At 29.5% G+C, this 17,352-nt stretch overlaps 1 protein-coding gene, 1 long non-coding RNA gene and 1 other non-coding gene across 3 annotated transcripts; all 3 read left to right on the forward strand.

The window, feature by feature from the left end:
- Window positions 1-5,061: 5,061 nt before the first annotated feature.
- LOC114422948 lies at window positions 5,062-9,172 on the forward strand. Its single transcript, XR_003668771.1, has 3 exons — window positions 5,062-5,351; window positions 5,453-5,565; window positions 9,086-9,172. It is a non-coding gene; the product is annotated as an uncharacterized LOC114422948 (long non-coding RNA).
- A 104-nt stretch (window positions 9,173-9,276) lies between these two features.
- On the forward strand, window positions 9,277-11,845 carry LOC114423588. Its single transcript, XM_028390405.1, has 5 exons — window positions 9,277-9,376; window positions 10,281-10,321; window positions 10,422-10,670; window positions 10,839-10,931; window positions 11,664-11,845. The coding sequence occupies exons 1-5, from the start codon at window positions 9,331-9,333 to the stop codon at window positions 11,796-11,798; spliced, it is 564 nt and encodes a 187-aa protein (XP_028246206.1). The 5' UTR covers window positions 9,277-9,330; the 3' UTR covers window positions 11,799-11,845.
- Window positions 11,846-14,951: 3,106 nt separating this feature from the next.
- On the forward strand, window positions 14,952-15,023 carry TRNAM-CAU. The gene has a single exon. It is a non-coding gene; the product is annotated as a tRNA-Met (tRNA).
- Window positions 15,024-17,352: the final 2,329 nt, after the last annotated feature.

A 17,352-nucleotide genomic window follows, 5' to 3' on the forward strand; every position in this document is an offset into this window, starting at 1 on the left:
TGTCGTAAAATATTATTACTATTATAATAGTGACTGAGTTGAAATTAACCAAAGAATGATAAAAAAAAGTGATGCTAAGTTGATTGGATTATCATTCTGAGAGCTACAAGATGAGTCGACAAACATTCTATGACGCGCAAATCTCGCTGTCCTCCTTAACATTTCAGGTCCCTTGTCCTATTCATATGGCAGAGGAGATTGGTTCTCAGTAATTCATTATCCTTTGTCTGCAAATTTGGTTTGTTGGTGTTGTATCTTTGGTTTCTATGACTATTTCTTCTCTGAGTTTACCTCCCTTGCAATGCCACAAGTTTTAGAATATGAAAGACCGTTTTCCTCGAGTGGTTTGAGAGGTCTCTAGCTGACCCATCTTAGTATTGGTTTTTTCAAGTTTATGAAACCAAAAAATCCACTTGTTCCAACAAAAAAAAGAAGCCAATACCACGATGAGTCAAGGGAGAGACGCTCAAACCACCACTCCATGATAACACTCTTTGAGACTCTAAAACTTGTGGCACACGGAAAAACACTCAAATAAATCAAAAAAGCAAAATCAACAACCCAAGTTTGCAAATGAAGAAAAAGAAAGGACAATGGATGGACTCTCAATGCTTTACATTAAGAAACAATCTCCTCATCTTTGCAACATGACAAGGGACAAAAAATGGTGAGGAGGACAATGGGGCATGTGCGTCCTAGTATGCCAGATTATGATTATTTGTCGGCTCATCTTGAAGTTCTAGTGAAGACAACCCATCCAGCTTAGCTTAAAAACATCACATTTTTTATTTACTTTTTTTTAAGATTTGGTAATTCTTTGGTTAATCCAAGCTCACTCCGCACTAGGATTCAATATTTTATTTTGACATTTTGTATGAATTTTTTAAATTGAACTAAAAATATCACTTACAAGTACGTGTAGTTGTTGACTCCCTCACTTATTTATATTTACAATGTATGACAAGATAATGAAGCCATAAAACTAAATTGGTTCATTTTCAGAGTTAAGTTAATTTTAAGAATTATAAATATTTGATAAATTTATTAATAAATTATAAAATGATACATAAAATATATTTATACAATTCCTAGAATTCTTGTTTGACAACCAAATTTGATTAAAATTTTAAAATAAATAACATAAAAACATTAATGTACCGAAGGTAATGAGGAAAGAAAAAAAATATTTATATTTATAATTTTAAACATTGGTTATATGATGTGATGCCATATTACAATTTCATATTTATTTCCTCTAAAATAATAAATCCAAACATATTTGGAATTAAATTTTAAAAATAATATAATAAAAAAAATCAAATTCTCAAGTATCAATTCAAATAACTAATACCCTAATTATATGAAAAGAATTGTATTTAGATCCAATGCAAATTTTCCTTGATCCAATCACAAGATTCAGTGGAGGAAGTTGGTTCATTCCTAGGCATTTTTTTTCAATAGGCAATCAAGTTATTTGAATTAGTCCATTAAGTACTTTCTTGCGTTACTTCCAGCAATCCCTTTGATTCGATAAGAGAAATTTGAATAATTAAGAACCTAATACATTTCTTTTCAAATATTGTATAAATAAGAGGGAGTTAAAACCGTACCAGCTTACACCCATAAAAAGGATCAAGCACGCATCTGACTTCTCTGGTGTATTTTTTCAAGTTTTCGCTGTGTTACCTATTTAAAACTATATTGTATAACAATTGTGTTAATATTTAATTGTGATTTAATTTTAAAAATCATGAAAATAATATTGTTTTCGAAGGGACAATGAAAAAACCAAGTTAATTAGGCACCGGAACAACTTAAAAAGGGACAGCTAAATTTTTGCATTACAAATTTTGAATTTTAGAAAAAGAATATTCAAGAATCACATTCTTGTTTTTTTTAACATGTAAGAATCACATTCTTGAAGTAGTAGTTAATTTTGCTCACCTTAGAAACGTTTCCAGATTTATTATTATTACTGTAAAAAGATATGAAAATAAAAAACAGTTAGGATTATGAGATTCATGAAAATAAAATATATCTTTTAGTAAGTAAAAAAAATAAATTAAATTGTTTTAAAATATTAGATTGTCATTTTTATTTTGAAAAAAATATGAGTATAATAATATATTGGATTGGTTAAAGATAATTACAAATAAAGATAATAGAAATAATAAATAAAAAAGAAATATTAATTAAACAAATTTCAAATTAGTACAACTCTTGCATAAAGATAGACAGTTATTTATCTTATAATCACACCTAAATGGTATGTATTAGTGAGTTGTATAAGGACAGAGAAAAGAAAATAAAATCAATAAAGACTAATTTACTTTCTAATAATATTTAATTTTTCTTTCTAATAGTAATTTTTATGGTACTATTTTAAAGACTATAAATAATTACATTTATAAGCCTTCAATAATATTATTTTGAAAATATGATTAATGTAAAGATTAATTTTTATTATAAATTCATCAAATTTCGTTGTGACATGTTAACATTGAATCTTGTAATCTTGGGTTTGTAAAAAATGTTTAAATATATTTATATTAATATTATTATAAATTATTGACATAATTAATATTTTAGAACATATGAATATTTTATATCAAATTTGATATACATATAAAATCTTAGTTTTCATAGTTGGCCTCCCCTAACATAGAGGTTTGGGTTCGCCCTTGAGTGTATGTTCGATTAATTTAATTTGAACAAACAATCATTCCACCTATTTTCTTAAATATATATATATATATATATATATATATATATATATATATATATATATTAAAATAAAAAACATTTATACTCTAAGAAAGTTATTTTCATTTACTATTGTTTTTTCGTTCAAATCAGTTCTAATTACATCAATAGTTAAGTTGATTTGACGCGATATATATTAATAAAATAAAATAATATACTTAACATAACTTGATTAATACATCTTCTAAATTTAAAATTATTATAACAAATAATAAATATATTTTTTTAACAAAAAAATAAAGTTCAAAACAAAAACAATTCCATATTCCAAATTAAAGCATTGTCATATAAAAATACATATGTTTATATGTTGGATATGGTATAAATATTAAATTTGTCGTAATATTCTAATTTGAAGTCCTTAGTGCAATGGCCTAAAGTAAGTGTGCACTATGCAACACTTGAAGAGCAATGGGTACGAAAACCATCTCTGCAAAAATAATTTTTTCAAATTTTAATACTAAATAAATTTACTCTATGTTAATTCAAATACCGCCTGACTTATACTTTTAATTTGTACAAATGTTAATTCAAATATGTTAGAAAGTATTTTTTTTTTGGAATAAAATATACATAAAATTTATTAGATAAATATTAAAGCCTACCGAATAAAACAAAACCCTATTCAGTAGCCTACTAAATAAAATAAAACATTTCCGTCACCAACTGAGGTGGGTTTTGTTCTATTCGGTGGGCTTTAATATCCATCTAATAAATTTTATGTATATTTTACTTCCATTTCCCTTCTTCTCCTCTCAAAAACATATTTTTCTCAACCCTATTAATTACTAAAATTTATTGAAGTCGTAAAATTACAATTCTGTCTCATTAATATGAAAGACTCTAACATTCTTTTCGCAAGTTCTATTAAAGTATAACTAAGAAATTAATAATAGAAAATATATTCAAATTAATATGATAATAGTACTTTCATTTAACATTGAATATTAATTATTAATGTTAAAAATGAAGTCGTAAAATTATATTTCTGTCTCATTAAATATGAAATATATTTACATTCTTTTTTCAAATTCTATGAAATTACAGTTAAGAAATAATAGAAAATAAATATTTTTTAAAAGGATTTTAAAAGATTTTTTTATAAAAAAAATTTGTGATATTCAATCAGAATTTTTTAAAAGGTACAAAAAAATCCAATAATATTTAATTAAGATTTGACTTTCTAGTATATATAAAATATCTATCAAACAATCTCACACAAACACTTGAGATTTTATTAGACTTTTTTCTTTCTTTTTATATTGGTTATCATATTTTCTTTTTTCTCATCACACATATAATCTTTTGTCTTCAATACCCAGTACAAAACAAGATCTACTCAATTGAAAGAAGTATTTGACAAAAAAATAATATTTTTCAAGATGTGTATGTCATGTGTTTCTCATATTCTTTTGAAACAAAAAAAATGACAAATATACTCATTTTCTTTGCAATTTTCTATTTGCTTTCTAAATTAAATTAATGTTTGTTTTATGTGTCAATGCTAACCATGTTTTTTTATATTGATTATGTTCATCACCTACTCGACACAATATTTTTATGATTGTTACCCTTAATTTTGTATTTTTCATAACTCAGTAACCCTCTTACAGATTTTACACTGTCATCACTCTCATCTAGTACAAGCTAGTTATTACATCTCATTTAAACATGTTATTGAATTTATCATGAAATAATTGTAGTAATTGAAAAATATATAAGAGAATTAGTGTATAATTTTAAATCTATTGTTCGATAATGAGAATATGTTATTGTAAGATGAGTTAGTATAAGAGAACTTAAAGCTAAAAATAATTTAGCTATTAAAAGATTAAAAAATTGTATTGATTTTACTTTTTTTTTTATCCAAATTTCATTATTTTTTATTATTTTTCTTATCAACTCTTGTAATTTTAAAAGTGTTTTTAAAAATTCATCTTATAAATTTATAAAGTTATTTTAAATTCTTTAAATTTTTATGATATAAATCCATTAAAATTCAAATTATCATAAAAATACTGTAAAAGAATTTGATAAATTATAATATTCCAACATAATTTTTAAAACAGAAAAATTTATATTACAATAATTTTTTAAAATCTTAATTCAATACATCCTTAAAAGTAATATTGTAGCATCACCTTCATTTAATATTAATAATAAAAATGTGTGGGGTAAATAATGTGTTTGACACTTTGACGTAATAAAAGAAGAATAAAAAGGGTATCCTTATCTAACACCAAGTAAGAGAAGAGTGAATAGTCAACAAAAGTGGGGTTCTACAAAGTGAAGTAACGCTCACCGCAGAAGAGTTAAAACCGTTTCTTAACTTTGCTGGCTGCATGGAACCTTACACTTACACATTGCACTCTCTCCCTATTCTCACTATCTCTCATCACTAAAATCTAATGCAAGAAAACGTTTCTTTGCCAATGTCAATGCTCATTTAAATCTTTCTTTCTCTTTCACTTTCCTCTATTCCATTCTTCTTCTGAATTACCATTGTTCTTGTTGTTCTCTCTTTATTCTCTTCTCTTCTCTCACACCACCCTTCAAGCCATGGACCCAAACTGGAGCACTCGCCGAACGTATTATCTTCGTCACCTTCATTTTTTTTATTTTAAGTTTCTCTATTCTGGGTTTTAGTTATTTTCTTGATCACTTTTTCCCATGTATTTTTTTTTTGAAGGTTTGAACGTTTTCTTTATGATTATCTAATCAAAAGAAACATGCACCAAACTGCTGAGGTTTTCAGATATGAGAGTAATCTTCAGCTTGATCCCTGTGCTTCTTCAAGTGATGGTATAACATTATTTGTTTTCTTTTTTTTTTCTTTATTTCAAGGAGATAGGAAAGAGAAATTATTGGATACTGTGGAGCTATAATTGTTCAAATTACCAAAAAAAAAAGCTAATATGTGTCACGTAGAGATTGATTAAGATCACATAGTTTCAATTCCAAACCAAATAATAATTTCTCAACAGAAAATAGGTGCGACTGGTTTGTTTTCCTAGCATTGTAGATGTTATAAGAAAGTCTACATGGAATGAGTAAAGTAACACAATTAATTAATTCAGATACATAGAAAATCTGAGTTGTAAAAAATAGTGTTTCTTGTAAAGAGAATTATAGTATAATTTTCATAAACATACATGGTGGAATTTTCCTTCATAAATTGCTTTAATATCTGTTGATTGAAATTTCAAAAATTTGAAATTGTAACAAAATATATGTATATGAAAAATAAAAATCACATGAAAATTTTCAAAAAAGTAGTTTTACAATGGTTTCACATGTATCCCAAAAAAACCACATATCCTACCGTCATAAAAACTCTTGCGCCGTGAGGGACATGTTGAGGTCCCCCACGTTAAGCTGCATCAAAAGTTTGACCCACATAAACACATTGGGAGAGAGAGTGACAAGTGAAACCTAAAAAGCTTGAGGTTGGAGTGGGCTGGGTATACGGATCGGGTGGATAAGCCCTTAGACCTAACGGACTTTACCATCTTACAATATTTGTTATTTAGGGGGATACGGACCTTTTAAAAAATAAGAGTGTTGCTAGGTGCACCCAGCATTATTATTGCTGGTGCATCCAGCACTAACCTTAAAAAGATAAAAATACCTTTTACGGATCAAGTTGATCCATAAGTTAATTTTTAAGACTTACGGATCAACTTGATCCGTAAGTCTTTTATGGATCAAGTTGATCCGTAAGGGGAGAAATTAGCAAGGGCATTTTTGCCATTTTTAAAGAATATTGGGTGCACTAGCAATAATGTTGGGTGCATCTAACAACACTAAAAAAATAATTTATTTCACGGATCAAAAGTATATGACTAGTCTAAAACATGGATTTCACAGACTGAGCCTTAAATGGGTCGTGTCAATCCGGATGCACAACCGATCAAGGAAAAAAAACTCCGCCCTACAAATCCCATATTGCGAATCTCAAAGTCAGATGAACCTCTATGTTTTCATCTCAAAGAATGATTCTGGTAACTTATTGGTTAGGAGGTTGACGATTAAGATTTGGAGTTAGGTTCTGGCATGGGTTTGTTGCGTTATGGTGGGTTCATGCCTTTGAATTGGCACGGTGCACGATGGATCTCAACATAGTTTCCTTCCCTTATCGTGCATCACCATGACACCTTCGTCATGGAGTTAATGAGGATTTGAGGGAGAAGCACGAGCTACTTTGATTTCAAATTAGGGATTTGGCGATGTGCACAAGGAGCTACATCCCTCATCGATTGTTTCTTTTCTATTACTGAAAATTAATCGCGTAGAATCATTAATGGATGCTAGCTCCTACTTGTATTTGTCCATGGAGATTTAACACAATGTTGTGTGATTTGATTTGAATTGATTTTGGATATTAGAAGTAATGGTTTTTGTTGTGTTTTCGATTTGAGTTGGAGTTGGATCTAACATGTAATTTTTTTCATTGAATAATTAAAAAATTAACATGTGATGGTCTTAGAGATACCATGTCAACTTTAAGAATTTTAACCTGTCAAAAATTTATTCAAGAATTAAAAATTTAATTAACCAAATGAATTATGAAGTTCAAATATCAACAGTTCCATTTTTTTAATCAAGATTTATTACTTTACACTATCATTTGAAGAAGTGGATGTTAGAGGAGTCAAATTTATAAACAACACGATTGAAATTGCATGATGCCACAAGTTTTTTATGCTAGACAAGTCAAATGCTTAAATGGATACAATTTGATTATGTCATTAAATTATGTTGATATGACAATATTTTAATAATTTAGGATAGGGTTACAAAAATAATTAATATATTTAAATAAACTCATATATATTTTATCGTCACAGTCCAAAATTACATTTACGATTGACATTGATAGTTTCTCCCTCCGAAGAAATTGCCCCTCCTTAGCTGAACAAACAAGCTCACTATGCTAAAACAATATCCCTGAATATGCCAAAAAGTATGACAACTATAGAAATTAATCTTTCATGTTAAAATCTCACTTGACAAGGACATGTTTAAATCTTGTGTCTCTCTAGATATTACATAGGTAGGGCCTATTTAATGTCTATTAAGAAAATGATATAGGTTAGTATTCATATAACAATTCATATACCAATTTATATGATAACATTTCTATATCTATATCACCATTTATTATATCTCTCTCATTTCTTCCTTAGACGTAAACATTGTTATACAATTCTTGTATACATAACATTTATCTAAAAAAGAGATAGAGATCGACGATATTTAAAATTAAAATGATCTTGTAATCGAAGAATCCTAACATGTTGGTTGTTCTCCAAAATGTTATTTCATACCTGTATATAATGTACAAACAAAGGCTTTTTAATTATTACGAAGTTTGACTTAGTTGGCGTCCTGAATGTCACGTGAGTAAACCTTACCCAATTACCCGTAGTGTAGCAGTTTGAAGCCTTTTTAGCTTATAGTAAGAAAAGGCAAATGAAGACTTCTTATTTGCATTTTTTTGAAGGAGTACGTCTTATTGAAGGATTAATCCTATTATTTAAGGTATATTTGGAAGTGTGTATTTAAGCTTATGAAAGTGGTTGGTTATGCATTAGCCCTTTGACTAGTCCCAAGTGAACACTTCAATGTTATCACCACACGCACACTGCTGATTTGTAGCCTGTGAAAAAACTATATATGATACCAATTGACAAGAATTTTGGAAGAATCACGCCACAAAAGCTAGTCATTGTAGTTGGTGACCCCATGGCTTTATAATTCACACACTAAAATTCCATATTTTCAATGTGAGACTAAGTCCTATAACTTGCAATTGGATCCAAAGTCAAATGCTAGAATTTTTTTAATTAAGTACATGAAACTATACTTTATTTTGAATAAGATAGTTTAAACTGTCATATCCTTGATACATTGTTGGGATTTTACAAGGGACTTATTTTTAGAAGAACATATTATAAAAAAGTTTTTTTTTTCCCGATAAATATTAATTATTAGTTTAATTAGTGAGAAAATTCAAACCCAAGACACGATCTCTTCCTAGCTCTTTTTTTTTCTTTACTACTAGACCAACCTTATATCTCTCATTATAGGTGTTTGCGATGTGATAATTCTTTTTTTTTTTTTATTTTGCTATAATAAAATTGTAAATATTTTTAGCAAGAATTTCTTTGTGGTAGTTTTTCCTCAAAAATTTTTGTTCTTTAACAATAATATTGCAGCTTATACCTTAAAGCTATACTTGAATGTTCTTACATTACGCTAAGGATTATTTATTATTGTGTAGCAATTTTTGTGACTGAAAAATGTGGGATTGGTTTTTCAGCAATGAATGTACCAAAAGGATTTTTGGAGGAGTGGTGGTCGCTCAACTATGATTTTGACTCCTTTAGAGCATGGCTGCAAGTCCAAGTGGGTTACACACTACTCCCTCTAATTGTGGCCCAATTCAAGTTGTTTTATCGATGCAATAATGTGTTCAAATCTCACTCTTCTTGGATTTAATTACAGGACACACATGGATTAGAAGCCGCACAAGGATGTAATGCTTCTCAAGAAGCTGGGTGTTCCATGAATGTTGAAGCAATGACTCAATTGCCTAATAATTTCACTCCTGGTATGTTTCTGCCTCATTAGCTACATTAGGGCATTTTAAATTGAATGACCTTTATTATATTGAGTTTGTTTTGTTATGCATATGTAATTTCAAAAACTTTATATGCATGTGCATTGCTTGATGAACTTTGTCTTCATATTTGTTCTATAAAGTTTGATGGGACAAGGCTTGTTCCATGTAGCTGACCCTGCATAATGGGATATGGTTTGATTGTTTATAAGTCAATGAGACGTTATATGTTTATTTGCTGACAACAAACAATTCTATACTATCACTCCAATTTATCCAAGCTGGTGTAGTAAAATGTTTCATGAAATGGAGTTGAAAACAATGCATGATGACAAGAGTAGTATCCATCTACTTTAGCATAATGAGTTAGACTTAGATGTCAATTAATTAACTGACAATATTGTACTTAACATATCCGTAATATTTTGCAGATGATATTTATGTTAATTATAAAGTTATTAATAAAATTCTTCTTTCCTTTGGATTTTTTTTCTTTTAATTGTCAACAAACGTATCTCTAATAGTTTATGACTTAGAACTTAAAGATACTCACTTTTTCTATCGTCTGATTTTTCTCCATCCAATACATTCAACTGTAGTAATGTTATTTAGACATGTTAACTTTTAAAAAATTAAAAAAAATTATGAAATTACACACCTCGATATCAATTATAGGTTAAGCATCAGAAAGATTACCAGGAACATTAGAAGCCTTGATGATATCCCTAAATTTGTTCTTGATAAATGATTATATGAATAGAAGACAAGGAAAATTAATCTTCCACTAATAACTTAGATTCTTCATAATAAAGTTTTAGGTGTAATGTTCAAGAGTCGGTTCATGGTATAGCCTTCCCCCTTGATATATTACTCTCTTATTTATTTTGTGTTGCAGTTGAAACATTCAGCATAGGGGGCAACTCAATTCCATCACATGTAATGAGCATTACTTCAGCTAATAAATTTTAACTATCTTCCTAGAATATTTAACTTCTATTGTTAAATTTTTGATTTTTTTTATATAAATTTTTGGCAGGTAATGGGTGAATTGCCATTATTTTCCCTATTATATTCACAACAGGAATTAAGTGGTCAATTGTCACAATTTTTTTCGCCATTTTCCCACCAAGCAATAAGTGGTGAATTATCACAACTTTTATTGCCATTTTCACAAGGAGAACTTCTAACGTCTACAACGAGAGCAGACAATGTGGCTAGTGCATGTATAGAAGTTGAACCTTCTATACAGAATACATCAAAACCTCAATATACCGGTTTCAGTGAGGTAGTTACATTGAAGTGGTTAAGCTGAAATTTAAACACAATTTCATGTGATTATACTTGTAATAGGGTTGCCAATGACTACATGTATATTATATAAATAAAAACATTTCTATACAATATTTTTACTATCAACAACATAACTAGTTGTCTTGATAAATTGTTTTTGCAGGAAACAGATCCAGTGCTTGAGAACTTGATAAATACATTTTGGTTGTTTGACCAAGATCAACCAAGTCTGTTTAACGATTCAACTGCAGGAGAGGTAATACATAATAAAAACCCTTCAAACCAGATTAATTATGTTGTACAACTTCGCCATCTAGTTTATATTGTAAAATTGAGCCGAATCTGTTGCAGTAATATATCTCTAGCTATCATATGGGTGACTTAGTTTATATTTGGTTCAATTTAATTTGGAGGAATCATTTTCCCCCTAGCTAGTTTCTTGAAAAAGTTTTTGAAAAAAGAGTGATTATTCTCCAAAGAGAATTGTTGTTGTGAAACAGATAAATGTATTACTACTTTTTAAGGGATACATTGTAAGTTACTAACTAAAGATAATTCATCAGTTTCTTTTATGACACACATTATTTGGAAAATAAGACTTTTTAAAAAGAATATGAAATGTTTTGAATTGTATGAATTTGTGATTGCATTTATGGGCATGGGGAGGTGTAATCTACTCATTCTTTCATTAAATTTTCCTTCCGTTATTTATTGGTTCTAGTTTTGTTACCTAACGGTTGTGTCATCATTGAAAAATATAGGCGACTACCACTGATCATTGTCAAAGCTTTAGTGTCCTTTGAAACTCAACTTAGAATCTCAGATATTGCATATGCATGTGTTCTATATGCAGATATAATTGGCTTGTTGATTCCTTTCTCTAACTGAGTAAAAAATAAAATAAAAGGTGGAAAAAATAATAAATTAATATTTTCTAATATTCTCTTTAATATTAAACTTGCATTATCTTTTGCTTTTGGTTCTGTAGATCAATAGAAATATGGAGAATTTGTTGGCACATGGAGAAGGAAACAATGATAGGAATGAACTTGTAGGTTCACAACCAACATTGAGGGATGGCGATAAAACTAGTAAAGCAAGTGATTTTTCTAGCAATTTTTGAATAAATGATGGTGATACAGATGTTTCGATCGGTAACTTTTTTTAGGATTAATTTGTTAGCATTAATTGCAATTTGTATAGTTTCTATGTATTGCATATCAAATGAAATAATCAACTTTAAAAGTTACTATACTAGATTTCTAGATGAAACAATTTAGTATGAGATATTAATTAATAGGGATAATTATGTTGGCCTTCCTTGAGATTAGCACTATTTACATTTACATCTCTCTTGATTTAAAATTACACTTAACTCCCTTACTTTATATATTATTTTTAATATATATTGACACCCGTTTTTTTTTTTTAAAAAAAAAGTTACACATACCTCCATTTTTTAGAACATACCATATAAATAGTAACCTTAAAAAATAACAAAGCAGGTGAGATGCAAGAGAGGTAGGTGTAATTTTCCAATCAGTAAGGGTGAAAGCATAATTAACACCAACCTTAAGGGAAATCAATGCTATTATCCCTAATTAATGTTGAATTGTCCATGAAAATAGAAAACCACATGTTCAAGTATTAAATTAACACATTGTGACTAGATAATCTGATTTACCAAATTATGTGGGACGACAAATATATTCTCTCAGTTTGAGTATAAACTAATTAAGGACGGTAGAATGCGTTTTTAAGGTGACCAAGCATGCAATCAAATTAAATGCTTGATTGTTAATAACGGTGCCAATAACTCGAAATAAAAATAATGTTGTCAATAATAACTCCACTTTTTTTATGTCAATGATTTCAACTATTGAACATACATATATACATCATACACACATTTCACTCATGTGTGCGTATGAAATTTGTCTATTGTAACCTTATTCCAATTTCATCCTAATTATATGGAAAGTTTGGCTTGCCGCTCATCGGTTAGAATCCAATGAAGAAACATAAATCAGTATTTTCAAGCATAAAATGTGATCTATTATTTGCAATTATGAATTCCCTTATGTAAGAGGACTTTTTATTGTGATGTACAGTACTGCGATGCTATTAAATAAGTTTTATTTGAATAATATCCTTCTAGTTCGATTTTATTGTACACAATTACACATAGTCTAGTTACCTATAATATCTATTTTATTGTTTCTCTAGTTATGCGTCTTCGATCTATTTGGTATTTGGTAAATTTGAATGTACATCTTGCATAAACATCACAGAGCTTATAATCTTCGGAGAAGCTTGAGTCGTCACATATATATTAAAGGTAAAATTGTAAAATTGGTTTCCCAATTTATCTCTAATTATGGATCTGGTCTTCCTATAATTTAATTCATAAATTTGGTCCCCCAGTTTTATAAATCTCTGTAAAATTGGTCCTGAAAGCTCAATTTGGACGTTGACCGTTAACTTCAGACGTTGACTGCCGCATGTCAATGTCACATGTCAATGTCACGTGTCAATGTCTGAGTGGTTCCTTGTAAAAGCTTCATTTTTTGTAGGTAAAATTGCACTTTTGATCCTCCAATTTTACTCCAATTTCGATTTTGGTCCCCCTATAGTTTAATTCACACATTTAGTCTCCCAGTTTTATAAATCTCTTTATAAATTGTTCTTGTAAAATTGGTCTTTTGAATGGTTTAGCCATTGATGCTAGAGACATGGTAGGTCTTAATAAATCTCTCACTTCTTTTTTATCGCAAGTTTTTCACTCACTTGGAATCCAGAGAAAAATCACTCTTTGTCTCTCTCCCACTTCCGGGGTTGTTTAACTTGGGAAAGTGGCGCATGAATCCCAACCTAGGTCTGAAATTCTCAGATCTCTTACTTTAACAGGTTCTGTAATAACCCCCTATTTTTTTTCTTTTTTTGCTCCCCATGCGGTATTATGTATATACGACTGCTTAAGTGACCTATGTATGATAATGATATTTTTGTTTGAAATTTCAAATACAACTTTTCCAGTAATGAAATTTGGCTGAATTTATAAAGGGATTTATAAAACTGGGGGATCAAATGTGCGAATTAAATTATAAGGAGACCAAAATCAAAATTGGAGTAAAACTGGGGGACCAAAAGTACAATTTTACCTACAAAAAATGAAGCTTTTACAGGGAACCACTCAGACGTTAACATATGACATTAACATGTGATAGTCACACGTGGCATTGACACATGACAGTCAATGTTTGAGGTTAACGGTCAACGTCCAAATTGGGCTTCTAGGACCAATTTTGCAGGGATTTATAAAACTGGAAAACCAAATTTGTGAATTAAATTATAGGGGAACCAAATCTGAAATTGGAGATAAATTTGGGGACTAAAAGTGCAATTTTGCCTATATTAAAATATGTGATATGTTGTGCTTTTAATTATTACATTAAAATCCAAAGATTATAGCTTGAGTCACTTGGCTTGCTAGGATGAATTGAACACAACAACATTGGGCCTATCTAAAAGAAAATACTTCCATTTAGATCAAGGTCCTTTTGTAATGATTTCTCCAAAAGTTTTCTAGGGTTTTTCTCTACTTTTTTTATATCTTAGTCGATTTTTCGTCATTTTCTCCTCAACGAGTGTTACTTCAATTTTATCTTGGGTATATTTGTTCTTAATCTTATCTATTTGTGTATGTCTACTCATCCACCTTAGCAATTTTTTAACTCCGCTACACATGTTTTTTCTTTTGTTTGCACTTCATCGAACAACTTATTCATGATTGTAGAGTGTCAATGGTCTTGTAGTTTAATTTTCCTGTAGAACTTTCCTTTGAGCTGAATAGGATATTTGGGATCCTAATTGCTCAAAACCCTCAAGTAATCAACCCCCACAAAGAAAAAGCAATATCTAAACCTCTCTATTCATTATACATTTCCCCCCAAATGTCAAAGCTCAAAAAGATTATGTCAAAAAACATGTATACATTATTACCTGCAAAATAGAACACAACATGCAGAACCCTTATAAGAAAATAGAAACTCTTGAAACATTAAACCCATTCTACCTCCAACTCCATCATTCACCTTATAACTAAAATTACATTAATTTTATCTTATCTCCAAGAAATCCTTGAATTCCTTCTCACTTCTCATAATTTTCCATTTTGATTCTGCCAAATCATTATTCAATTTATTTATATTATTTTTGCTATTTGCGTTTTCTACACATTAAATAAGTACAATTTTTCGAAATATAAGTTTCATCAATCAGAGTGGCGCAGCGGAAGCGTGGTGGGCCCATAACCCACAGGTCCCTGGATCGAAACCAGGCTCTGATAAAAACAGAGTTGCTTTCCGCTTTCACTTTTTAAAATTCTCTAGTTTCTGAACAGTATACATGCTATTTTTTGGTGCAATGAAAAAAGAAGTACCTTGACTATTTTATATTTTTAAATTACGAAAGTAATATATATTCGTTTGAAATTACATAAAAAAATCATTTGGATTTTAAAATATATTTTAAATATTTGATGAAATGCCAAAATTTACACTATTTTTGGGGAGAATTATCTGATTTTTTAATTTTTTTTGTGGTGAACCACCTTACACATTACCAATGGATTATGCTGTAGGCCTTTTTTCATTGGGGCCTTGGACTTGGGATTATAAGATTCTTTAAGCTTTTGATTAAAGTGTGGGTTTATCGGGACTATTTGCTATCTTTGGAATAAAATCATAAGGTTAATTAACTTCGTGATTTTGGTTCAATTCAAAGCTTTTTTCTTTTCAAGTGACACATCACACTACTAATTAGAGCTAACAATTATTTCTAATATATTAACATTTTTAACTAACCACTCTTAACAATTTATTGATAAATCAAATATTAATAAACACTTCTCTTAATTTAATATTTTTTGTTGAGTTTGAGATTTTTTATCAATAAATATTAATTATTAGTTTTTATTAGTGGAGAGATTCAAACTCACAATTTATCCCTTCCTCCCTTCACCTTTTCCCATTCATTAATTCAATCTTGTATCGTTTTGTTCATTCTCAGTAACTATTTCAAAATCTTAAACTTGATAGGTTTCTTATAAAAGAAAAAAAAACTTAAAATTGAAACATATCCACTTCACTTGAGCCATTATAAACTGATTAACTAAAAAAACTAAGTGTTTGGATGCTTGTAACTAATGGGTTTAGTCTTTTTTATAATCAACTTCATGCATGTGCTTGTAGCCTTTATATGTAACACGATGGGTTTTGCTTTGTTTCTTTCCATTTCTTTAGTGTTTGTCAATCACATCTATTTGACTCCTATTCACTTCTTTGACATGAATTGACTGCTATCGAGTATATTATTCTGCTCAAATACTTTGATCTCTTCAGTGAATTGTGTCTAACTTTTGCTTTTCATATCTTTTCAATGTTCTAACACGTATCTATAAAGAGACAAAACAAATGATTCGCACTACAATTCTTGTATTGCATCATAAATTTTATAGATATTCAGTAGTTTGGGAAGATTGTTGGGTGGAGGGAGTGTTTAGCAGAAAGATTTCCTAGATTATTTATTAATTCACTTCAATTTGGTGAGTTAATAAAAAAAACTTTGGTTTTTGAGAGGGAAATACACGGGATGCTTTGGATGAGATGAAAAACTTGCTGAACACGAGATCTTTGGTGAAGGATAAAACTGACTGTTGGCTGTGGTTGTCTGATAATAGTGGCACATTCTGAATTCATGGATGGAAGGGTGGAGGCGCCTCCGAAGGCACTTCATATGGTGTGGAGGTTGTTCCTTTAACAGGTTACCGGTGAAGGAAAATCTTTTGCAGAGAAATATACAACTTTCATCCAATAGCTCAAGGTGTGTGTTCTGTAATGCTCTTGAAGAATCAGTGTCTCAATGGATGGATTATCAAATTGTTCACCCTGATTTTGTTAATGATCATTTCCTACAACATCCATTTTATTTGGTTACTAAGTCTGAAATCTTTAAATGGCGGGTTGTGTGGTGTTCTTGGAATTTATGAAATCAATGCATCTTTAATGGTGGAACATTTGATAAGGAATCTCTTATACAGAACATTCTATTCACTGCATGGAGTTGGCTAAATGGATTATCTGCTGGTTTTTCTTACTGGTTTGCACAGTGGTGCATATGTCCTGGGGCATGTATCATGCGAGTAACATGAAGATGTATAGATAATTTGGAACATGTTTGTGTGGAATGAGAATACTCGAAAAGTTATGAGAGTGAATAGCTTGTGGAGATGGTTTAATTGGTGCAGTTTTTAAGGTTACATAATTACTGGGGTAGTCTGTTACATATCCAAATGTGCAATGTAGTTTTGCTGTAATTTACCTTTCATTATGTCGGTCAATTTTGTAAGGATTGGTTACTTAGCATTTAATGCTTATTTTTCATTTAATGTCTAGTAACCATTTAAATGTCAGGAACTTGTAAGTGGTTGGGTATCCATTATACTCATTACTTATTCAATAAAATCCTTTTTGCTTGAAAAAAAAATACTCATTATTTTATTTCATTTTTATTAACAGATACTCATTATTTTTCTAAGCACATAACATTATCTTTCTTAATGGTGTGGACGGGTAATTATAAACATACATCTCATTTTCTTACAACTCAATTCCACC

Source organism: Glycine soja, chromosome 8 (assembly GCF_004193775.1).
Source record: "Glycine soja cultivar W05 chromosome 8, ASM419377v2, whole genome shotgun sequence".
NCBI lineage: Eukaryota > Viridiplantae > Streptophyta > Magnoliopsida > Fabales > Fabaceae > Glycine > Glycine soja.

What these genes read in the sequence shown, in the direction of transcription:
- LOC114423588 (XM_028390405.1), top strand. Translation starts at nt 9,331, where the DNA reads ATGAATGTTGAAGCAATGACTCAATTGCCTAATAATTTCACTCCTG. An exon ending in AATATACCGGTTTCAGTGAG is followed by an intron (nt 10,671 to 10,838) that starts GTAGTTACATTG and finishes TTGTTTTTGCAG; the next exon opens with GAAACAGATCCAGTGCTTGA. An exon ending in ACGATTCAACTGCAGGAGAG is followed by an intron (nt 10,932 to 11,663) that starts GTAATACATAAT and finishes TTGGTTCTGTAG; the next exon opens with ATCAATAGAAATATGGAGAA.